The sequence below is a fragment of the Stylophora pistillata genome, chromosome 1 (assembly GCF_964205215.1).
Source record: "Stylophora pistillata chromosome 1, jaStyPist1.2, whole genome shotgun sequence".
Classification (NCBI taxonomy): Eukaryota; Metazoa; Cnidaria; class Anthozoa; order Scleractinia; family Pocilloporidae; genus Stylophora; species Stylophora pistillata.
This window is the reverse complement of record NC_142519.1, coordinates 23367334-23391763: the sequence shown is the minus strand read 5'-3', so window position 1 is coordinate 23391763 and position 24430 is coordinate 23367334. Positions and strand designations below refer to the sequence as shown.

Below are 24430 nucleotides of genomic sequence, written 5' to 3'. Positions count from 1 at the left end.
GAGATATACAAAAAGTGTAAAAAGTTATTTCACCAGTAAGAGCTGGTGAGGACAGATTGTGATTGTATGCACAGGGGATACTTCTTGTTCCGTTTCGTTCTCAGAATTAGGGCTAATTAGCCTTCATTCTTAAAAGTCGAGGTGGCAGAGTTAAAGGTGTTTCTAACTTCTTCCTTGATTGAATTCGTGACGGTGTTTTTGTGTGCTTATCATGAAGTGAAGACAAATACGAAAAGGCAACACTTCCTTGAGCCAAGTTCATTTTTTTAATTCATATAAAAACACAAACAAACACAGTTTGCACAAAGTGTTGAGTATATTCAATGAAAGTATTTTCTAAGATATGGACGATATTTGAATATATGTCCGAAACTATGCCTATGAGGAGCTCCAGGGACTGGATTGATCCAGAGTAAACGTCCTCGAGCAAATCAGATTTCGTCATCAAGGTCATAAATTTCATTTCCCTGATCTTGGAACTAAGTTCCCGGGTAAATATCCATGCTTTTCTTTGGCTTGATTCCCCTCTCTCTCTTCATCTCCTCGCCAAATGCCTGGTCACTCTCTTGAGCGATTGGACGATTTCGATGTAGTTTTCTCTCGGCTCGTCGACGACCCCCGTCACTGAAAACAGAGAAGAGATCGAGAGCCGTGCTCATCCCTTACCTTCTTTTGTTTTCTAGTCTGTATATGAATCATTTCATTGTCAAGAGAATCTTATGTTTGTAACTAATTTTCGCATTATGAGTTTTGTCCCTCAGGGCCGGGTTGTTCAAAGGCGGGTCAAGATAACCCAGGGTTACCGGGAAATTTAATTGCAGATCTGAAAGCTTTAAAATAAAATTCACTTTAATTCCATTTGTTTACAATTTGATGACTGAATGCTCTAAAAAGAATTGGGAAAATTATCTTAAAATGGCTTTTGAACAGAGAAATATAGAAACCTGGATTAAAATTTAATCCTGGGTTAGCGCTAATCGATCTTCGAACAACTGGGCCCAGGTCTTTTAAGAAACAGGCTCTGTTAGAAAATGTTAAGGGGTGAAGGGACATCATAGGTGTTCCTTTTGATTGTTCAGATTTTTGTTGTTTTTTTTTAAACCAGCGAGAGTTAGTGAGTCGGAATTGACCGGGGACCGGTATTTCATATAATGACTAACTCCTATTCAATTTTCTTACTTTATGTTCATTTTAGACCTCTTTTTGAGAGATTTGGTGGTCAAAAATGTGTCCTTGTCCAATATCCGCTGCGTTATGATGTCACCACCGTGTATTTATATGGCAAGCTACTCACCTTTCGTTCAGGAAAGCGGCAATTAGACACACCACGAGAAAAATAACTGTAACACGTCCCATGCTAGTATTTGTTTCTGTAAAGAACATAAAAATTCAAGGAAAATCGTGAGCGTCGGCCTCATTGAGAACTCCAACCGACTCACTCAAACAGGATAGCGCAAGCTTTTCCCAGCATTCTTCAATGCCAATTGTAAGATAACTTAAATAGGTGTGTTACACGTAACATGGAAATAGCCCTCTATTGCTTACTTGGTAACAATCAAGTCTTCGTATTGAGCAAAAACTTTGAATATTCATATTCTCTATGTATCGAAAAAGAGTGAAATCAAAACTACTTTTCCCAATGGGCATTAGTAAACACACTGTTCCTGAACAGAGAGTTGTTTAGTGCCCTCCCTTGATCATTTTACGGGTCTTACGATGTTAACCAAAAATTAAAAGAGACTCTTTATGGTGTTATCTGAATGGAGGGTGGAATGGGAATTTCTGATTCAAAGCAGACATATCAAACACTTTAGACAGAACACGATAAGAGCGAGTGAGACACGGTAATCATATTTGGGTGATGAACTCATGGTCACGAACAACCGCGATTGCTGATGTAGGTAAGCTGGTTTTCGATGTCTTTCTTTATTTGGAGAGGTGTATGGCTGATAACTGTAATTTTTTCTGAACTGGGGTCGGTATCCAGCGCTTGGTTAATCGTGCGGCTGCATGGAGAGGGTGGCGGGTGCACCGATTCACTCCACGACTGAATACTTCGATCTAAATTCATATTTGCAATATGAAGTGCGAAATGAGTTCAGGTTTGAACTTTCATATGAGGCCCTCTCAAGTTAGGTCCCCCACCACTGACGTCATATTCGACCGCTGCTAATCCACGGTTTTAAACCCAAGGTCCTTCAGCCGCAAGAGCGGGAAAAAGACAACTTCAAATCGAATTTTCTTGTTAAAAAACAAGAGGTGAACAAAATTAACCACCGAGAGTTTAATCTCACTCCTCTAAAGCTAACTAGAAATGAATGCCAAAAAATACTAATTTTGGCGTTCACTTCCGCTTTAAAAAGGTTGCTAAACACGTTCAGATGCCAAATTTTGCAGAAGAAAAATTTTTTCGCTCATTCTTCATCTGAAACAATTAATCTAAAGTTCGGTGAAAAAAATTAATCTTAAATCACAAAGTGCCAGCGAGATATCGTTAAAAACCTGTTGTTAAGAATATTAAAGAAGCAGCAAAAGGTGTATAATCATATTTTAAACGTAACCTTCTCCTCTGCTTTTTCGTGGGAACACTAATTACAATGATTTGTATGTTTGTTGTTGTCGAAAGAGATTTACTCTTTGCACGAGTCCGTAGATAAATCAATTGAGTTCAGTGAAAACAAAAAGGACGGATAAAAGAATCGTTAGAAATCAGAGTAGATTCGTGGCCATGTTTTGTTTTGTTTGGACTTGCTGCTAGACTGTTTCGCCGCTGGCGTACGACTCGTTGCATTTACATACATTTATAGCGTCATTGACTGAATATACCTAGGGCGCAGTTTCCCGCGCAAAGTGCGTTGATTGTAGTTTATACCGTTTCAAAATGCATCATCATACTCAAGGAAACGAAAAACTGGTGAACCACTGAGAAAAACTTCGCCGAAACTGGTTCTGCAAAGGTACCTTTGCAGTACTGACAATAATTTGTTATTGTAATGAACGCACATTTCTTCGCTTGTTTTCTATCATGTTGTCCTCTGGATAGCAAAAGTTCTTGGATGAATGGGAACAATTGTGAAAATAAAAGATCGCCTTAGGGACTATGGCTTTGTTTTGAATGGTATGAGACTATTCTGGAGTCTTTCCAATAACCACATGTATGTTTTTGGTCATCAGTTTATTAAATAACCATTTTCGCCTTTTGGTTATTTAGAAACAACAAAACTGTAACGTGGTGTTTCAAATACGACCACGCTTGTTTAGGCAATGTGCATCCTTTTTTCTTTGCTTTTCATTTTTGCATTTACTGTTCGTAATTCTTTTAACCCCTCTTTTCGCACATTAAAATTATTTCACACATCATGTTTTCAAATACACGTTTCGCATATTTTCGCCATCTTTGTATATATGCACACCTTTTATTTTAACATTTATAACTTGATAAATGACCGTAAAACGTGGTCGAAACATCGTTTGAAACATGTTTTACCGTTCATTTTTGTCGTTAAATATTATTTAAAAAAAGCTTTTTAAAAAAAGCTTTTTTAAATAATTATAATCATCATCATCTTTGTTTTTTGCCTTATTTTAACGATACAGAGATTTAATTCCAGCGTTAACATCTAGAAGGCGAGACCCAGGAAGCCACCGGGCTTATGAGAGAGCCATAGGCTCACTTACAAAAATAAATCAAGTAAAGAAATAGTGCTGCAAATGTGCGGCTTGGCCGATTCAGTGATTACTGAGGTAAAAAATTTTGCATTTTCGTCCTAAGGCTAAGAAAGTTTTACGAACGAATTACTGAAATAGGGAAAGAGTTCCAAATTTTAGGGCATTGGTAGAGAATTGTAAATTGCTTGAGATTTGTACGGCACAAATGCTTTCGATAGTTACTGGCTGTTCTGGTACCATAGTTGTGAGTTTGGCTATTCGTTGCAAAAAGATTGAGAAGCAATGGGGGCGATTTCAAACGTATTGATTTGGAAAATACCTAAAATTCCAAGGTTGGAGAATAAAGGAGCGGAAGGGCTCGATAGTCTGAGTTGATGATAGACCGCACAGCTCGCTTTTGCAAATGATAAATTCTATTTAAGTTAGATACGTATGCGGACGACCAGGCGGAGCTACAATAGACGATATAAGGATAAATTAAAGTGTAGCACAAAGTGAGTTTGGTTGTTGAGGATAAGAAAAACTGAGACCAAAATATAATACCTGTTGATTTAGCGATTTGTTTACAAACGCAGCTTAGCTGATATGATGTTTCCATGTGAGATGATCGTCAATAGAGACCCCAAGGAATTTTGTTATGTTAGATTGTTGTAGGGGTTTACCTCCAAAGGAGAGAAAAATGCTGGAGTTAAATTTCTTCTCTCTAGGTTTAAAAATGACGCAGTTAGTTTTCTTTGTATTAGCTGAAAGCTAATTACAATTGAGCTAACCGCCTCCCGGTTAGCTCAATTGGTTAGAGCGCTGGACTGTTGTGCGGGAGGTCGAGGTCGATGGTTCGAGCCCCGGCCGGACCAACACTCAAGGTCTTAAAATAACTGAGGAGAATGCGCTACCTTTTTATAATATCAAGAAATGGATAGACATTCTAGTCTTCTCGGATAAAGACGAAGAAACCGTAGGTTCCGTCTCCTGGATCTAGTAATTAGTTAAATTGGTTAGGCAGGGGACGTTAAAGAACCCACTCACAAGATTACTGTGATGTGGTCTGGCCTGTTTACTGAGAATTGGAGGGAGGGGGCATCTTCAAATAAGTTTCCTTCGATTATTTGTAAACTGCTGATGCAGTCCGGCCAAAGTCCCCCGAGAAGTGTTGTGATGGGCATTTGATCATATCCACATGTTAGTTTGCGCAATATAAATGTTAAATTAATATTCTAATCAGAGAATGTTTAGAAATACATTTGATGATAAAAATTAACGGTAAAAAACTACGACGTTTCGAAGTCTGCATGACCTCATTATCAAGTAAAATGTTAAAACTGATGTAAAATTGTAGCTCAGAGATTATATACAAATAAAATGTGATAACTTCATTAGAATAATGAGCGTTCATTGTTATTGGTGTCAGATCGTGCAGTATATGTTTAAATAAATACTTTTGCACGTATTCATTGAACGAATGCCATCCTGCCATACAGTTCACAATGGAAATTGCTGAAAACAACAAGCTTCCATTCCTCGGTATGATGATTGAGAAAAACGGTTGCCACCTGACAACAAGCGTATATCATAAACCAACTGTTACAGGACTGCTCTTACATTACCAGAGCCATGTCGATCAGCGTTACAAAAGATCTCTGCTGAATACAATGCTGAACCGAGCTTACCGCCTGTCATCAACGAAAGAATCTTTTACGAAGGAATGCCAGCATCTCAAGCGGATGTTTACTAAGCTTAAGTACCCAGTGAAACTCATCAACTCAGCTATCGCCTGGTACACGAGTTCTACGATCCAAAGCCGTCACGAAACCCCAACTGAACCTGACGCGGCTACACAAAAACCTGTCAGAATAACTTTACCATTTAAAGACCAAAAGTCGGCCGACACAGTAAGACATCAGCTGAAAGATCTTGGCCGGAAAATCGGAACTGACCTACAACCAGTTTTCACGAGTCGTAAGATCGAGGGAAAGCTCAAGATACAAGAAGAGAAGCCCGCTTTAATTAACCACCAATGCGTTGTTTACACTTTTAAATGTGATTCGTGCGATGCGGATTATATCGGTTATACCACACGCCATCTTCATCAACGCATAGAAGAACATAAAGCCTCTGTCATTGGCAAGCATCTGAGGGAGGCCCACGGTGTAGCGTCCGCTGGCCTGGGGAAAATGTTTTCCGTCCTCAAGAAATGCCGCGGGAAAATGGACTGCCTAATCCACGAAATGTTATTCATTCGCGAACAAAAACCAAAGTTAAACACGCAGTCTGACTCAATACGTGCAAAAGTATTTATTTAAACATATACTGCACGATCTGACACCAATAACAATGAACGCTCATTATTCTAATGAAGTTATCACATTTTATTTGTATATAATCTCTGAGCTACAATTTTACATCAGTTTTAACATTTTACTTGATAATGAGGTCATGCAGACTTCGAAACGTCGTAGTTTTTTACCGTTAATTTTTATCATCAAATAAATTAATATTATTATTATTATTATTATTATTATTATTATTATTATTATTATTACATTTTAGCCCAATATCAAAATTTTGGAGTTCATCATTAAGTACGGATTCTAAGCAATTTGGGTTTGAGTGAGAATAAAAGATACTGGTTTCATCATCGAAAAGCAGATCTAGCGAAAATAAGATCTCGGTCATTTATTTATAGAATAAACAAAAGTGGGACTCAAATCGAACCTTGAGGGAGTCCACTTGATGGTTTGCATTAGAAAGCAAGCTTGATTTAATTGAACAAATTGCTGGCGGCAAGAAAAGTAGCTTTTAAACCACTGCAGAGTTACGTTACGGATAACATAGTGCTCCAAGCTGGCAAACAAGATTTGATGGTCGGGAGTGTCGAATGCTTTCGAAGATGAAGGAAAACACCCACCGCTGTTCCGCGATGGTCGATTGCAGAAGCAATTTTATTTACCAAATGAATTAGCGCCATATCGAGTGATTTTTCCGAAATCCGAACTGAAAGCGGTAAAGTGTATCGTGTTTTTCGGCAAATTATGTATGATATTTTCGAAAACTGATTTCGAAAAATTAGGCAATAAAGAAATAGGTCTATAGTTTACAAAAAAGCTAGGATCCTCTGTTTAGAAAACGGGATCATTTTGGCGATTTTAGGTTGTCCGGGAAAATTTCTTTTAACAGAGATAGATTGATGATATCTGGCAATGGAGCCGAAATTAGGTGAAATGAACATTTAAAGTGCACCTACACCCAAAAATTTTTTTCGCTTAACGAAGTAAGCTTATTTTTTTGAGTATTTCTGCGCAAAAATTTTTTTATTTGCTCAAATCTTCAATTTTCTATGCCCAGTCAAAATACGGAAAATCGGCCGCCATCTTGCCCCACGACCGAGTTTAAAGAGGAATGGCTCTAGTGGGTAATGTGACGTCAAATCGAGAACACGAAAGTCTGCTTTTCACACATTTTCACTTGTTTGGGAAGGTTGTAGTCGATAATTGTCCAAAAATATGCCGACTAAGTGTGTTGTAGAAGGATGTAGCAACGTGCGAAATTTGCAAGAGGGTATCGCGCTCCATACAATCTTCATACAACACACCTAGTCGGCATATTTCGGACGATATCGACGACAATCTTCCCAAACAAGTGAAAATGTGTGAGATGCAGACTTTCGTGTTCTCGATTTGACGTCACATTACCCGCTAGAGCCATTCTTCTTTAAACTCGGTCGTGGGGCAAGATGGCGGCCGATTTTCCGTATTTTGACTGGGCATAGAAAATTGAAGATTTGAGCAAATAAAAAAATTTTTGCGCAGAAATACTCAAAAAAATAAGCTTACTTCGTTAAGCGAAAATTTTTTGAGTGTAGGTGCACTTTAATGGCATGCCTGGGGATACATATTGGGTTATTTTTATAACCGCCCTCTAAATAATTACCACTTTCTAAATAATCAAAAGACATTTGGCGCCACATAACAGTCATTTTAATTGCGCAGCAAGACTACTCAACATCACTATTATTGCCAATCAGTATTACCGGGAAGCTTAGAAATAACATGAAGGCCTGGAAGATGTAATGGGAATGAGTTAATGACCAAACAAAACAAACACCACCTGCTGAAGATAGGCTGTGTTCCGTTTACAAGTTACAAGAGCCATTTCGCAGTGTGATATTAAAGCATTCTGAAATGTCTGACATAAAACGGGGTTAGCTTACCTATATTTAAATCAGTCTAACCAACGGTTAATTTTCTCGAAGCTTACTAGCCCACGTGTAACGTTCAACATTTTGTTATTTATAAAACTGTCTCATTATTAAGCTATAGAGATTTTTATTTCTTACGTTTGATATACGTGTTTGTCATCGAGACCGTTTCAAATAACTTTTACCTTGCTCCCAACAAGTGCGTACCTGAACTGACGTTTTTGTTAGTAGTCTTTTCTAGCGTTTTGTGCTGAAATTATGATAATTTATTCTTTGGTTATGTGCCCCCGCAAGGACAAGCTAGGTAAGGTTCGTGAAAAAACAGCTAAGAGGGTCTCGATGGAGTCATTGTTGCCGCCAGAAATTTCTTTTTCGGTGAACTTTTTCTACGACTGTCGGTTAAAATTTGTCAAAGATTACTAACGGCTAATTTTTTTGGGCGCTTTACGGCTATTGATTAACCTCACCGAGTCTTACGGCTAACACCCGTCAACCCCTTTGAGGCCCTCTGTGATATTTCATCATTAACATATTAACATGGTTTAACAAGTGACTCCATTTTACTGATTGAACAATATAGATCAGGAGTTTTCAAGGACATTCCAGAGCACACGACTAAACAAAGCTTCGAGCAAAAATGTTTCGAGGAGAACCTGAAATCTTACTCAGGGCAAATTGATGTTCTGATCGTTTAACGAACTGTCTGGGATCTAAACTGTTTGGTATCAACATCCGTTTGAATGCTTCGCAAGGGATATTTAGTATACAGTGACACGAAATCCCACCCAAAGTGTATACTAGATAAACTGGCACTTCATCGTTTTGAACATTATTTACGTATCTGTCATTGAGAGCGTCCGTCTCAGATATTTTTATCTAAGAAACCTCACCTTAAAAACCCAGAATGTCCTCTAAATGACCTTTACCTTGCTAGCAACAAGTGAGTATCTTAACTGAATGAATAATATAGCTAGCGGGTTTTTCTACATTTATCTGAGGTGTTACCAGTGATATACAAAACATCAGTCGCATTATCGGTTCTCGTCAAGGATAAGGAGAACTAAAGAATGGTGAGCCCTTGAGGGAACACAATACTCTCGAATTAGCAGATACAACGAAATTCATAGGACTAATAGTCACGGAAAAGTTTGCTCCTTGGCTTTTTATGCATTACAGTCATCACTTAAGAACTCTCTGGTAAAGTCGGTTGTCAGCATCAAAGAGAGATAACACTTTGTTAGTAATTTTATAAATTTGGTGGATTTACGCGAAAAGCTTTCAACAATGAAACATTCCTCTTATTCCCTTCAGACCAAGGTAAATCACTCAACATTTGAATGAACCACAACAAAGTGTGTTAAACCTGCTTCAGAATTTTTAGTGACATAAAATCCCACCTAAAGTGTTTAGAAAAAAATGGCACTTCATCATTTTGCACATTATTTACGCGTTTGTCATTGAGAGCGTCTGTCTCAGATATTTCTATCTAAAACCCCCTAACTTTCAAAACGCAGAATGTCCTATAATAACCTTTACCTTGCTACCAACGAGCGGGTATCCCAACTAAAGGAATAACATAGCTAGCGGTCTTTTCTAGGGCTGTCACTCACATTTCTGCATTTATTTGACGCTTCACCAGTGATATACATAACATCGGTCGCATTATCGGCTCTCCTCAAGGATCAGGAGAACTAAAGATGAGCCCTTGAGGGAACAGAATACTCTCGAATTAGCAGATAAAACGAAATTGAACTGACTGATAGTTAAGCGAAAGTTTCCTGCTTGGGTTTCTATGCCCTACAGTCATCACTTAAGAACTCTCTGGCAAACTCGGTTGTCAACGTCAAAGACAGGTAACACTTTGTAATTTCATAAATTTGGCGCATTTACGAGAAAAAGCTTTCAACAAAGAAACATTTTCTCTTATTCCCTTCAGACCAAGGTAAATCACTCAACATTTGAATGAACCACAACAAAGTGTGTTAAACCTGCTTCAGAACTTCTAGAAATAATTCCCACAGTCTTGTGGCTACTCATAGTGAGTAAACCTCATCATGTGAGAATAAATCAATGAACATAAAGTATTGCAGACATGAAACATTTATCCTCTCTTGCACAAAATTGCAGAATAAGTGTCCGAATTTTAAATAAACTTGAAGTGTCGTGCAAAATTCAACTACTGATTATTAAGAAAACATTTGGCAAGTTGCTGATCAAACCCGCCTCTTTCTCGAGATTACTGATTTTGACGATATTGGCTCATTCAGCTAATTAGGAGCACAATTTAAGAAGGATGCAACATGGCAAGGGAGCGGTGTCTTTTAACGTCAATTCCTGTAAAGGAGAAAAAACCGGTTTTGTTTCAACGGCGATAGTTAAGATCGTATGATGTGGCTAAATAATGCGAGACAAGAAAATGAACCCGTTTATCACTCTATGGATAGAAAATTTGGAAGAACGCGAAAGGTCTCTTGATTCACGAGCTCGACGATGCCCATAGGCAATCATCTCTTAAATATATGTATAGTTATTGGGGGAAATATATTTGAGTGTAACAACTTAGGCCTAAATCATTGAGAACGGTGACCAAATTAAGAAAGAAATATCTCGAAAGGTACCTTAACCATATTTATATCGCTTATTATTACGTAATGAAAGACTCAAGGTAACATTGCATTTGGACCGTTGTAAGTTGACTTGCGATCCAGACAGTTCCGTAAACTGCGACGAGCAATGAACAAAGTGAGCTTGGAACACCAGAATGAATACTGTTTACACAAGTAATTACTACAATAACGAGTAGGCCAGATGCGCAAATGGCGAGCTACATCAAGAAGGCGAAGTGAATTGCTTATCAATGATATGCATGAGATAATTCTTCATTTTACTTGGCTGAGAGAAATTTCAGTTTCAGGTAACGCAATGCCAGACAGGGGTTCTGTAGAGCAAAAAAGACTTAGTTCAGGGCAGAATAAAGGCATAAAAAGTGTCTAGCCAGACTTTAACTTTTTTGGCATAAAAACTTAAACTTTTCAAAAAAAGTATTGTTTACATGCTGAAAATAGAGCCATGCTATTGGCGGGAACATGGTAACGGAAAAAACGAGAATAAATTAGTTGCATGACAAACGTTGGTTGCTGATTTAAAAGATAAATGTTTGTTCTAACGTTTTGCCGATTTCCGAACTGCTTAGATGTAAGGAAAGGCCGCAGACCGCCGTATGCTGCTTGGAAAGATATATATTGGTGAAACAAGAAGACAACTAGGTGACCGATTCCGAGATTCTTCTGTCTAGGTTTAAAAATGACGCAGTCGGTTTTCTTTGTATTAACTGAATGACATTGATAGAATTGAAAGGGCAATTGATGATAGGGATTTTTCTTGTGGTATATTTTTAGATTTCTGTAAGGCATTTGAAACCATAAATGGCTGAATAGCAACAAGTGGCGCAGTTACGCTAAATTGAGCTTAGCAAAAGTTCCACAGTTTCTACGTTGAACCTTATACTTTTATCACTGATAGCAAAATAAACCAACTAATTAAAAATTCTCCCGCACGCAACCTCTACTTTCAGGTACTGCTCAGAGTATAGATTCCAAAGGTATCATCATGGCTGTTTGGGACAAGAAAGTCCTTTTTGCCACAGCGCTTATCGTCTACACTCTATCAGTCTTATTGCACAAACATTTCAAGTGTAACTTGGCCTCTGTCGTTGATAAACTGGTAAGGCTTCAAATTCCGTTTCTTTGATTATTTCTGAAGTTAATATGTATTGTTAACTTCTTAACTTAGTCTTGGAGTGTGCATGAATGAGGCGCTCACCCACTGAATAATCAATATATCCTATTCTTCCCTTTTTTGAAAATTCTGACACAGTTCATGTGATTTTACCCTTGTTACTATTTCAGTGCTCAGCTTATAAGGCAGGTCACGTGTCAGGTCCATTATGCCCCGATCTCTGTAGCTCACAAAGCATTTTCCATCTTGGAAATTGCCTCAGTACGGTGCCTGATAAGAAGATTTATAATGGAGAATGGCAAGGAGAGAAAGTTATCTTCAAAATTAACATGAGCTGGTTTGAAGAGTTTGAAAGGCGTCAGAAAATAGCAGACATTTCAGTTGTATCATCATATCAAGAAGATGTCTCCTCCAGAGTGTAGGCTTTGTTTGGCGACTGCTCTCATTGCAACAAACTCGTATCTCGTTTGCTGTTACTTGGTGACGGAGACGGTGATAAGACGATTTCAGCGTCGGAGGCAAGAACATTCATCTCGTTACTGCAGCTTGTAGAACCCATGATGTTGATGGTCCTTAATGAGAGTAAACACACAGTAGATTTCTTTGGGTATTGTGGTGGACTATACGCTGTGGAGGAAGTGTCTTTTGTTGCTTCTGACGTGTTTGGGGACACTTGGGAGTTAACGGAACTCTCACTCTTTCCTGATGTCTTTGAACCGACGCAAAAAGTGTTCAATGATCTCAGCAGTAGAGCTATGAATTTTGTTGGCTCTTCTTTGTTAAAAATGGCTGGCAACTTTGGTTATGCGAGTACTGTTGCAAAGTGCCCCATCATAAGTGCGTTTTTTCAGGTATACATCAACAGCATACGCAAAAAATTTGACTTCGCTTACTCTCTGTTGGACGCAACTTTAGATGTATCTACTTCTCCATATGGCTTGACGCAGCTCTGTGATGTACATCTGGGAAATTATGGAATCACAACTACGTCGACAGTGAAACTTCTTGATCTTGATCTGATGTATCCTCACGTTTTTCTGCGAACTCTTTTGGAACAGAAAAAGTGCGTTTCTGACTGGGACTGTTTTGTGGGTCGATTTGACTTTTGCTGGTCAACTTGCGATAAGACCAAAGGCACTTGTAAATCGCTTTTAGGTATCCAGGACTTACATATGGTATGTGAGGGGGTTTTTCCTCAATTATTTAAAAGTCCAAATTACCTGGAACCAACAGGTCACAACATGACCTGCTTGGAAAGAGTTATGAGAAAGCTGGCAGTCTTTTGTAGTAAGATACCAGTGGTGTACTCAAGCGAAGAATTGCAGAGAAACATTCTGACAGTTAAAAAGAGGCTGAAATCAGTTTACGTTATGGTTGCCAACGAATGTTAGCCCTTGTCCAATTATCTTACATTTATTACGTCCATTTTTAAATCCCTGGTGGTCCCTGTAATGTGATTGGCTCTAATTGGTGGGATTTATTCACAAATCGCACCATTTTTTGCTCTAAATCGCATCATTTTACGCTTGACTGAGTTTTTGACACATGACGTCAGTCATTTTATTTTGCATACAAAATAAGATGCAAAAGCGTCTCCGGTTCCTCTTTTTATTTTAAAAACCGGCTCAGTACTGCATCAATAAAATATTTGAATTGACCAAGTCCTGTATTTGGGCGATTTCAAAAGGGATGTAATTAAGTGGCAATTGAACTTCGTGTCGTGCAATTTTGGTCTGCAATCATACTTGTGATTTCAAATCGAACTCGCGCTGCGCGCTCGTTGGATTTTGAAATCATGCGTATGATTTCAGCCCAAATTGCATTCCACTCAGTTCAATTACCATTATAAATTTGATTTAATCAAATGAAGCTAAATTGGTTGATAATGTAAACTGGCCAGCGTAACGAGTATCCAAAGCTGGTTTCTCCAGCGTTATCGCTTGGTTTGAGCGAAGCCATTTAGTTTACCCTGCGTAAAAACCAAATGAACTCTTCTTTAAGCCTTTTAAGCATAGGAGCCATACACCTGTCACATCTGCAAGTGTTCAAGAGAATTTCTGTCCTTGACCACCATAGAGATGCCGCTTTCTTTCTGAGGAAGTAGGTCGGTTTAATCCATGACATATCGTCCTCTATGAAAAGCATCCATGATTAGTTTATTTCACTGGCATTATTCAGTTCTCGCATAACTGTCTTAATATTGCATCAAGGTATAGATTGTGGCTTGCAGTGTGTATCGGATCGAAAATGAAACCGGGTCTGTAACTCAAAGTTATAAATTAGGACCTTAAAATCTCATCTAGGAATCAGTGATGTATTGGCCGAAATGTAGTCTAGTAGCACGCAGGGTGAGTAATCGTGCGAATGCAAAGAAAGAATAAAAATAGTAAGAGGGAAAGGAAACTACATAGGCGTTATGCATGTTTGCATTGTAATGCACAATTCACCCTTTGGCCTTTCCTTGAGTAAAGTGGTAAATTTTGAAATGAAATTAAATATGAATACACTTTTTAGCTCTGTGCTCTTTTTCAGATCTTATGGTATGCTCAGGCTGACACAATTTTACTGAAGATGGAGCTTAGATTTCTCTATCTTAATTTTGGTGCTAATCATCCTTTTCTTTCGTGCTCAAGTCAGCAAGTAGATTATTCTCAGGCCCAATGCCCCAATATGTCCAAAATCGGAAATCGGCTATAGTATTCAAAATCAGAAATCGGCCACTAGTGTCAAAAATGGACAGTTAGCGTCCAAACCGGAAATTGGCCCCCACTATCCGAAATCGAAAAACCGGCCACTAGCGCCCAAAATCTCAAATCGACCACTGGTGTCCAAAATCCCAAATCGGCCACTTGCGTCCAAAATCCCAAATCGGCCATTTGTGTCAAAAATCAAAAATCAGCCACTGGTATCTGGAATCGGCTACTGGTGTCCACGCCTCAGATATTTTCTTGAGAACCAGAAAAAAAGTCACTTTTCTCTTTCGCGCATTAAGCCTTCACAAAGGTGGTATAATGATTGTTCGAGTCTTGAAAAGATTTTTCCTCGACTCAATACGCGTTTATCTCAAATTTCTTAGATGTCACTCTACCGTGGGTCTGGTAAACCATTAGACTACAGATAACTCCTGGAGCGACAACGGCGATAAAACAAATAAGAGTTATTTCAGAAGTCAGCACATTTCCAGTCCTTTATTGCGTAAGTGGAGTGATCTGCATACACTTGTGTGTGACTTACAATGAGATCAATAAAATCTCCGCTAAGTCCGGTACAACTGATTTTATTCGAATATGAAATGTGTCACATGCGAAACGTGGATCAGTAAAAAACAGCTATATACAACAGTAAGCCTAAATCGTTTCAAAATCACATCCTGAAAACAAATTATTGCCCCTCAGTCGTTATTTTCTAATCTACAACGGTAATTCCTAGATAATCCATCCAATTTAAATTGGTCAAGGTTCCTAGACCTCTTCTGAACGTCAGAGAGGTCAGCCTTTGCTTTCACCTGCTTACTGCTTGATCACATGGGATAAACGATGAACGCGAAATCCTTAGTCCGCGCTTACTCTTGCAAGTTTTCTTAAACAAGTTTCCTTAATGCGTCTCACTAGCTACTCAATAACTGCCAGATTTTGAACTTAGAGATTGGCAAGGGAGAGGATTACGCTGTAAGCGTGGATGATTAAAAAATTTCGACGCCCCTCTATTTTAAGACAGGTTTAATCCACTTTTTCAAACTAAAATTACACTTATTCTCTTCCACCTATTACTAAAACTTTTCGAAAAGACTTTGCATGAATTAAACTTGGAACGAATACGATCCGGAAATGTAGCATACAGTGGGTACCCCATTTGGCGTGTAAATGTACATCCGAATCTACGCAAAACTACTGAATACCGTATGTACGTATTGGCACCTTTAGGCTGAAAATGAGAGCATTAAAAACATTCTGCAAAAATCGAGTGAGATCTACGAGCTGTGACTGCTAAAAATATACATGTATCACTAGTACTCGTAAGCTGTTATCTCAGTTGTGATAGTAGAATACACTTCAAAGGTTAAACTAAAACGAACACAATGCCTCGAAAAAAAAAAGTCAAATGGTCCATTGTACAGGTATCTCCTTTCTCATTTCTAAACATATGTACCTTTCTTGGCTTGTCTCAGCGGGGGCGAGTCCCACATTGCCGAACTTGTACGTTGATTGAACCGTTTCTTCTTTGTGGCATGCTTAAAAATATCTTCTAAATTCGGCTTCGGAACATCGTCGAAGATACTGTTTACATCTATGTTAGAATACTCCTGGTGAAAAATGGCGGCTTTCAGTGCGGCTGGCCGCGCCCACGACGGTATCCTCTTCCTCGGATTGTCTTCATCGTCGGTTGACTCATCACTCTGTAGATCAGCAATGTCGTAATTCTCCGATGAAGCCGGTTTTCGCGCCTTAACTTGAGGCGGGGTCATCACGTAGGAGTTGCAGGTCGTGCTGGAATTCAATTTTTTATTTTCTTCGGCGAGTTTACGTTCCTCGAGAACACGCACTCTTTCTCTTTCCATCTGTTCCTGGCGTTTCTTCTCGCGTAAGGCTGCTTCTCGTTCTTCTTTCAACTTCTTCTCTTTCTCCTGGCGCTCTTTCTCTTCCTTGGCGCGCTGTTCTCTCTCTCGTCGCGCGTGTTCTTCCTTCTCGCGGATAAGTTGTGCAATTCTCGCTCTCTCCCTTTCCTCCCTCTCTTTATCTTCTTGTGCCTTTTTCTCGCGTTCAATCCTCAGCTTTTCCTCTCGTGCCTTTCTTTCTTTTTCTTCTTTTTCGCGAAGCCGCTTCTCTTTCTCTTCAATAGCCTTAAGCTTCTTTTGTTTCTCTAACTCTCGCTCTCTCTCCAGCTCCTTTTCCCTATGTTCTTGATGACGTTTGGCTTCAACGATCCTTCGTTGCCTCTCCTGTTCTTCAAATTCTTGTTTTTTCTGAAGCATCTCACGCTGTCGTTTTTCATCCTCTTCCTGTTCCTTTATTTTCTGCTGTCTAACAGCCTCTTCTTGTTTTTTTCTTTCCTCTATCTCGGCTCTTTTCTGTATTCGCTGTTTTTTCTTGTCCTCCTCCTCCTTTTCCTTGAGTTTCTTGGCTTTTTCCATCAGGATCTGCCGTTGACCTTGAGCTTGACGCTTTTTCTCTTCCAACGCGTGAAGTTTCGCCACTCGCTGTTCCGCGGCTTTTTTGGCTCTTTCTTCTCTTTTCCTAAAACGATAAAAAAAATGAATAAAGGCTGATAGTTTCGAAAGAAACTGTTTGGGGCTGCGTCGGTGGGAGTAACGAAATAATTTGGATATATCAACAAAGTTGAAATGGTAAATTGGCCACCGTAATGATTACAAAAGCTGACGTTTCGAGCGTTAGCCCTTCGTCGGAGCGAATAGAGGAATTGTGGGTTGTGTGTGCTTTTAAAGGCAGAAAATGGAGCTACGTTATTGGTGGGTGCATGGCAACGAGAAAAACATGAATTAGTGGAATGAAAAGCGTTCATTGATCCCTGTGGGATTTAGACTGCTGGTTTGAAAGATGAGCTTTTGTTCAAGATTTTTACGGCTTTCCGTGCCACCTAAGTGCAAGGAAAGACCGCAGATTGCCATATGTTGCTTAGAATGATTAGGTAAATTAAAATGTCTAGCGACTGGTTTCGATGTGTCCTTGTCATTCCTTTCCACGTCTCGAAGGTGTTCTCGGAATCGGTCACCTAGTCTTCTGCCTGTTTCGCCGATGTATATCTTTTTGCAATAAGTGCAAGTTATGCAATAGATTAGATTAGCGGAGGTGCACGTGAAGTGCACCAACACGCTCTTCAAATTTTTCAAGACTTTAATTTCCTTGGCCAAAACAAACTTCTTTTCACCATGGACATTACGTCTCTTTACACTGTCATTCCTAATGGCGAAGGCCTTCTGGCCCTTAAACATTTTTTTGATCAACGTACTGTTAAGGAACCTAAATCTGAAACACTACTACGCTTAGCCGAACTAGTGCTCACACTCAATTGTTTTTCATTCGGAAACAACTTCTTCAAACAAACCAATGGTGTAGCCATGGGCACCAAAATGGGACCTAGCTATGCGAATCTTTTTGTAGGTTTTGTCCAACATCAATTTTTCAGCCAATACAACGGGTCCAAACCTGAACTCTACGGTCGCTACATCGACGACTGTATCGGCGCTACCTCCTCTACCAGAGAGGAGCTCACTCAATTCATAACTGCAGTCAATTCTTTTCACCCGGCTCTGAAATATACTTGGGAAATTTCTGACAATTCTTTATCCTTCTTAGACGTCAAAGTTTCAATTGAAGGTAACGGTTTATGCACTAGTGTATATTACAAACCTACAGACTCGCATAATTACTTGTTATATTCGTCTTCTCATCCATCTCACGTTAAGAATTCCATTCCTTTTTCTCAGTTTCTAAGACTTCGTCGTTTATGTAGTAATGACTCTGATTTTCACCACAAATCAGAGTCAATGTGCCAGTTCTTCGATAAACGTGGTTACCCTGTTTCCGTCGTTCAAGCGGGTTACCACCGCGCTCAACTTATTGATCGACATTCAGCACTACAAACGTCGCATAAGGAAGATTCCGACCGCATTCCATTCACTCTCACGTTTCACCCTCACAACCACTCAGTTAAATCCATCATTCTTAAAGACTTTAAATTACTTCAAAACGATCCAGAGACAGGCACTATCTTTTCGCAGCCTCCGCTCATTTCATTCAAACGCGACAAAAACTTAGGCAATTTTTTGGTCAGAAGTTCTTTTCAGACTAATGAGCAACCAGGCACTTTTAAATGCGCTCGTGCACGATGCAAAACGTGTCCTTTCATTCACAACACTGATAAAATATTGGGACCTAAACGATCCATTAAGATCACCGATCACTTCACGTGCACCTCCGCTAATCTAATCTATTGCATAACTTGCACTTATTGCAAAAAGATATACATCGGCGAAACAGGCAGAAGACTAGGTGACCGATTCCGAGAACACCTTCGAGACGTGGAAAGGAATGACAAGGACACATCGAAACCAGTCGCTAGACATTTTAATTTACCTAATCATTCCAAGCAACATATGGCAATCTGCGGTCTTTCCTTGCACTTAGGTGGCACGGAAAGCCGTAAAAATCTTGAACAAAAGCTCATCTTTCAAACCGGCAGTCTAAATCCCACAGGGATCAATGAACGCTTTTCATTCCACTAATTCATGTTTTTCTCGTTGCCATGCACCCACCAATAACGTAGCTCCATTTTCTGCCTTTAAAAGCACACACAACCCACAATTCCTCTATTCGCTCCGACGAAGGGCTAACGCTCGAAACGTCAGCTTTTGTAATCATTACGGTGGCCAATTTACCATTTCAACTTTGTCGATTAAAAAATGGACGGACAAGGTAAATATCACAGTAGCTACACTGTACGTTATGGTTTGTGAAGAAACACTAACTTAGAAACGCATTCAGGTGAACATGCAGATGAAAACTATGTGCAATGCTTTAAAAAACTATTACTACCATAAATTCCTCCGTCACTCTCCCTAATACCAAATTAACTTATTCACATAAAAACAGACCATTAAAAAACTCTCACTCCATTTGTGACAACCCTGTATGCAAAATAAGTGAGACCTAAGTGACTGTATGACTCAGGGGAACAAACTGAAATCCAGTTTGTTCTTAATGTCGGATTGAAGAGTGACTTGTGTTTTGCTACACGTACTTAAGTGTACAACAGAAGTTATTTTGCTGATAAAGAAAATCTGATTTCCTGGAATAACTGGTTAAGTCTATTTCTAGCCTTGATATCATAATTTTCACCTCTTCCGTTCCTCGATTCCTCTCTGTCGTTGAATCTCAAGTTGTTCTCGCCTTTCTTTTTCTTTTTCTTCTTTTTCTTTCAATGCATTGCGTAGTTGTTTTTTCTTTTCCTGCAATCATAAAATATATGCCATATGGTCACCCACTAGATCATTACGGTTAAAATAATACTGAGTAACACTGGCTCAAGAAAATTTCTTCTCAGTTACCACAGTGATTCGATTTGGCGCCCAGACACTTATTTGCTTACATGTAAGTTGACTCTTATTCAAAAGACGGTATTTATCAGGGACAGGACACTTATTTATCTTTTTTTTTTAAGAAACCGCAGAACGTGCAAAACAAAGCTTTGATATGGGCGCTAATTGGAAGGAGAGTGTTGAATCGAATCACTGCCGTATTCAAAATCTGCAAGTCTTAGTCAGCAACCTGTTTGAGGAAACTATAAATTTTGGCCTGAACTGTAACTGACGAAAATTACATATAGGGTTTTCACGGAGAATAGCAGTAGATGTACACGTAGCTGGAGAACCATGTAAAGTAAAAGGTGGATATTCTTCATGCCTGATTAAAAATAATTCACCCAGAGAAAAATAAGGAGGGAAATTTGTGAAACAGCCAGGGAATTTTCTGATCTCCTGATGAGATAATCTGTTTAACACTCTAGGGAACACCCTGTTCACTACACTTTGAATTCCACTGGATTTGCAACTTGTAAGCCGTAAGTTATGCAACCCTTTAAGAGTGACCCGCATCTAATTTCTCCTTGCAGCATCACCCTGGAATCACACACTAAGGTCATGAGAATAAAGTTATCACTGACTAGAGAAGCTCTTGATTGTTTAACTGGGTTCGTCCACTTTTTCAGGAACCCAATTCAAGGACTTTCTAGGACTTTGTATGTCATTTTCAAGGATCTTGGCCCACAAATTCAAGGGCCTTTTACATTAAAGGAAATATTTGCTTGCAAATAGAATTTTTATACTTCTCCCCATTGTGTACTTTTTATTTCTTTGGGGGGCCTGGGACTTGGGGTGGCATTTATTTGGATTATACCCAATACCCTTTAGGATACTTGTGCTTGCCAAGTGAACAGGCTCCCATGTGAGCGTCACTACGTTCCATCTTGATGGTGGTTAAAGACGTGGTTTTTCATCCCTCCTCCTCCCCTTGTCCCAGCCACTCCCCTTTTTCAGATCATTAGATTGTATTTTTGGCGTTTTCAGAGCCCTCACCTTTACTGGGCCAAACTTTGTATCAAGGATTTGATTGAACAGTAATTTTAAATAAATGCGGCCATGGGATTTTGCCCATAGCCATTTACTCCAATTGTTGATTGGTTATAATTTTTCCCAGTAAACATAGCTCAGGCAAGGCAGCATATCTGGGTTGTTCATATAATTTATAAGGGAGAAGAGGCATAAATATGAGCTAATAGCAATAAAAAAACATTGCACTTTATTGTAAAATGGATAATAGTCCAGCAAGCGTGGCTTCAAGCATACACATCAGAGTGATCACGTGCTTGGTAACCAAGGTTATTTTCAAATGCACCAATCAGGTACAAAATATATAAAAACCATGTGTCAAACATCATAATCAGACATGGGATCTGAAAAGAAAACTCGTTTCGTGATTTGTGCTAAAAACTTACACTTTCAACACCAAAAACAAAAGAAAACTCTGACTTTGATTCATCTGCACTTGTTTTGAAGGACTTTTCGGAAATTTTCAAGGACCTGAGTGTAAATTCAAGGGTTTTCAAGTTCTTGAAAACAAAAAATTAAATTCAAGGACTTTCAAGGAGAGCAGGAGCCCTGGTTTAACAAGTTCTCCTTGGCAGCACCTTAGAAAATGTATAGAGGACAGTATGGAGAATACGGATACTGATGTTAGGGTGCAAAGGGGTTAGGAAAGTATAAAGTTTCACATTTTCTTATAGACCATCTTTGTGGGTTATTGCATTGGAGACTCTGAAGGTGAAGAGTAGATAAAATACATGTATGTGATATGTACCTCTGGGTCAACCTTCTTAGGCGTGTTTCTTCTGATAAATGAATGGACAACAGCTATATTATTTGCTTTAGCCTGATGAGAAAAAAAATGTTGCATTTTTTTAAAGTAATTAAGCAACTTTGCAACCTAAGGTACAACTGTACATGTGACAAATGCCTTAGTGTTTTGCAGCATGCACACTGTAGAGTCATTTGTACAGTGTATAATACTTTGCCTTTCAGCAACAAGGACACCTTGGAGTTTCAACAAGCATAATGCATTTTAGCCCACCATCAACAACAGTTTTCAAGTTGAATTTAATTTTTGTTGATATTCTAATAGAGCAGATTTACCTTATGTGAAGGGTTCAAAGGCTCTTGTGGAGGGGGTGTTGTTGGATCTTCTGACATCTCCTTTGAGTTGGGTGCAAATTCCTCACCACTGCTTCCATCACTTTCATGCACAACAATCGCAGAGGAATTGACATTTTTCACAATGGGTGAAAGTTCACTGCAAAAGTGGCAAATTAAAAAAATACACAAATCAAAAATTTGACAATGGAGCTTCCAATGTTACCTTTAACATGTTATTGGTCAACTGTTAGGAGCAATGTAATCATACAAGCACATCTCATGACAGCAGAGATACAAAAGTAGTCCTCAGTTTTTCACCCATACAGTTGCACTTTCCAAAATAATAAAAGCCATAATAATAATAATAATAATAATAATAATAATAATAATAACAAACCCCTTAGTACAAGAAAATACAAAAAAAAAACCCCTTAGTAGTAAGCCAAGTAGTCAATATTTTATCATTTCACTGATAAACATAACATGAAAAATGTCTATAAAGGTACAAACCTTATTGCTTCTGTGTAGTTCTTATCATCTGTCTTACCAATGTCTTCATTTTCAGATCCTCTGCAGTCATGAAAAACCTCCTCCAATTCATCCTCTAAGGGTTTCTCTGCAATCTTTTGCACTGGGCCTTCAGCCTTGTCTTCAGAGCTGCTAAACAGACGCACTTTGACATCTTCCAGGTTAGATTCTAGATTTTCACCATTGGTTTGCTTGTCAGCACTGTGTATCTTCAATTCTGGCATTAGCTTTGAGTGTGTTAACTTCAGTTTCACTGAACTTTTGACAAGACTCTTCCTTCCAAGTACTTTTGATTTGGTAACTTTCTGTTTGATAGATAGTCGTCTACTTGAAGGAGATCTGTAGTTGCTTAATCTTTTGCTCTTTCTTCGCCATCCACTGCTTCTTCCTCTACTTCTCTCTACAGTTTTTTCCACATTATTGGGTTCTGTAGTTTCCTTTGTGACAACTTCTTTAGATAAATCAACTTTTGCATTCTCAGATTTAAGGTGGTTTTCATCATTAGACAAATTTTTCACTCCAGTTTCCCCATCATCTTTATTTTCAGCAGTACAGGTTTCAATAGACTCTTGGCATGAAACATGTGTCTTTCTGGGTGATTGTTCATGTGTGTCACTATTATTGAGAGGTTCTTCGTCAGGAACTTGAGTTTCCTTCGATATAACTTTCTGCGACCCAAGTTCTTTTGAGGCACAAGAATTTGGACTTTTCTCATGACAGAGACTTGATGACATTATCACCTCATCACCATTTGGAGTGCCTAATACTGGTGATTGTAGGACTACATTGATGGACGTTTTGAAAATCTTGGGAGATGCAGTTGGTGTCTTGGCTTTGATAGGAATGGAATGTGGGGTTTCTGGAACACGAACAGTCTCTGTATCAGCACTATCTGTCCATTCATCTTTCTTTTCTGAATTTACTGTGCTTTGCCTTGCTTGTGATTCCTTAAAAGGTGATAAAGTTTTTTGTTGAACAATTTCCAAGGGTGTAAGATCCTCAAAATCCTTTGGGTTGACATCTATACTTGACATAGAATTCTTTATTACAGGTTTCCCTGGTAATTCTTCTGATGATGACACATCAGCATTTTCCACCAGCTGTTTCCGTCTTGAACCTCTAGTGGTTCCTCTAGGCAAGTCTTTGACTTCATTACTTGATGATGAGCAGATCGAGTTTTCTTCTGTTACTCTGGTCAATTGTGAATTCGTCTTTTTAGAATTTCTTGTGGTTCGTCTCGGCTTTTCGTCCATGGAAGATAAACCCGGAGTTTTCTCTTTAGAGGCACTTCCTACATCTGGGAGATTCTTTTTTCCATATCCTCTCTTTGGTTGTTGTTGTGTTGCTCGTGAATTAGCCCTGGTTGCTCTTGTCGTTCTTTTTGTATCCTTTTGATAACATTCCTCGTTCACTGTATTACAGTCCGGTAGTTCGTTTTCGTTGATAACCGTCAGCGGCGAAGCGTATCCTTGGGTCTTATGGGTTTTTGTTTCTCTTGCCGTTTTCGATGCAGCATCATCGCTACTATGTTCTTCATCACTCTCCTGTCGCTTTCTTTTCATTGATGGCGTCTTTGGAAGAAGAATATAACTGTCTCGCCTAAGATCACAGAACAGAAGCACGTTATAAACAAAAGATGCACAAATTAAAAATTGGTGATTTTAAAAAAGTGAAACTCGAGAGAAAATCTTACCGTCCAAAGTGCTGCTTGGCTTCCGATAGAATCTCATTAAGATACTTAAAGTCATCCTCGATTTCTTGTTGGAACTTTCCTATCGCTTCTTGAGCTCGTTTATGTAAAGAAAACCCCAGTGCCATTTCTTTGGTCGGGTTATTGAGGACCGCCATCATGAATTTCACCGAGTTGTTCACACTTTCATACAGGAAATTCAGAGTAGATTTTCTTCATGAAGTAACTACTTTAAATGACTATAATCCTCAATCTACCTTTAAGCCATTAACATAGTCAATCCTTTTTGTTTCAAAGAAAAAATAGTAAAAACAATTCCCGATGAAATGCGCTCGAGAACTCAAGTTTGAATTTTACCGTAAATTATCATTAACCAATCATATTCCGTTTTTCAAATTTTGCGCCA

At 38.9% G+C, this 24430-nt stretch overlaps 2 protein-coding genes and 1 long non-coding RNA gene across 4 annotated transcripts; 1 reads left to right on the top strand and 2 right to left on the bottom strand.

Moving 5' to 3' along the window:
* Window positions 1-243: 243 nt before the first annotated feature.
* On the bottom strand, window positions 244-9483 carry LOC148741736 (uncharacterized). Of its 2 annotated transcripts, none has more exons than XR_015995538.1 (3): window positions 9366-9483; window positions 1295-1370; window positions 244-624 (listed from the first exon to the last, which is right to left on the bottom strand). It is a non-coding gene; the product is annotated as an uncharacterized LOC148741736 (long non-coding RNA). The 2 variants fall into 2 exon arrangements; XR_015995537.1 differs by lacking the exon at window positions 9366-9483 and adding an exon at window positions 8755-8867.
* Window positions 9484-9526: 43 nt separating this feature from the next.
* On the top strand, window positions 9527-14115 carry LOC111331399 (divergent protein kinase domain 1A). The gene is made up of 3 exons (XM_022936506.2): window positions 9527-9717; window positions 11439-11587; window positions 11773-14115. The coding sequence occupies exons 1-3, from the start codon at window positions 9657-9659 to the stop codon at window positions 12022-12024; spliced, it is 462 nt and encodes a 153-aa protein (XP_022792241.2). The 5' UTR covers window positions 9527-9656; the 3' UTR covers window positions 12025-14115.
* A 661-nt stretch (window positions 14116-14776) lies between these two features.
* On the bottom strand, window positions 14777-24346 carry LOC111331378 (uncharacterized). Its single transcript, XM_022936485.2, has 6 exons — window positions 24028-24346; window positions 22317-23933; window positions 21807-21963; window positions 21475-21546; window positions 19459-19568; window positions 14777-16836 (listed from the first exon to the last, which is right to left on the bottom strand). Exons 1-6 carry the CDS (start codon window positions 24183-24185, stop codon window positions 15738-15740), a joined length of 3213 nt encoding a protein of 1070 aa, XP_022792220.2. The 5' UTR covers window positions 24186-24346; the 3' UTR covers window positions 14777-15737.
* Between the last annotated feature and the right edge of the window lie 84 nt (window positions 24347-24430).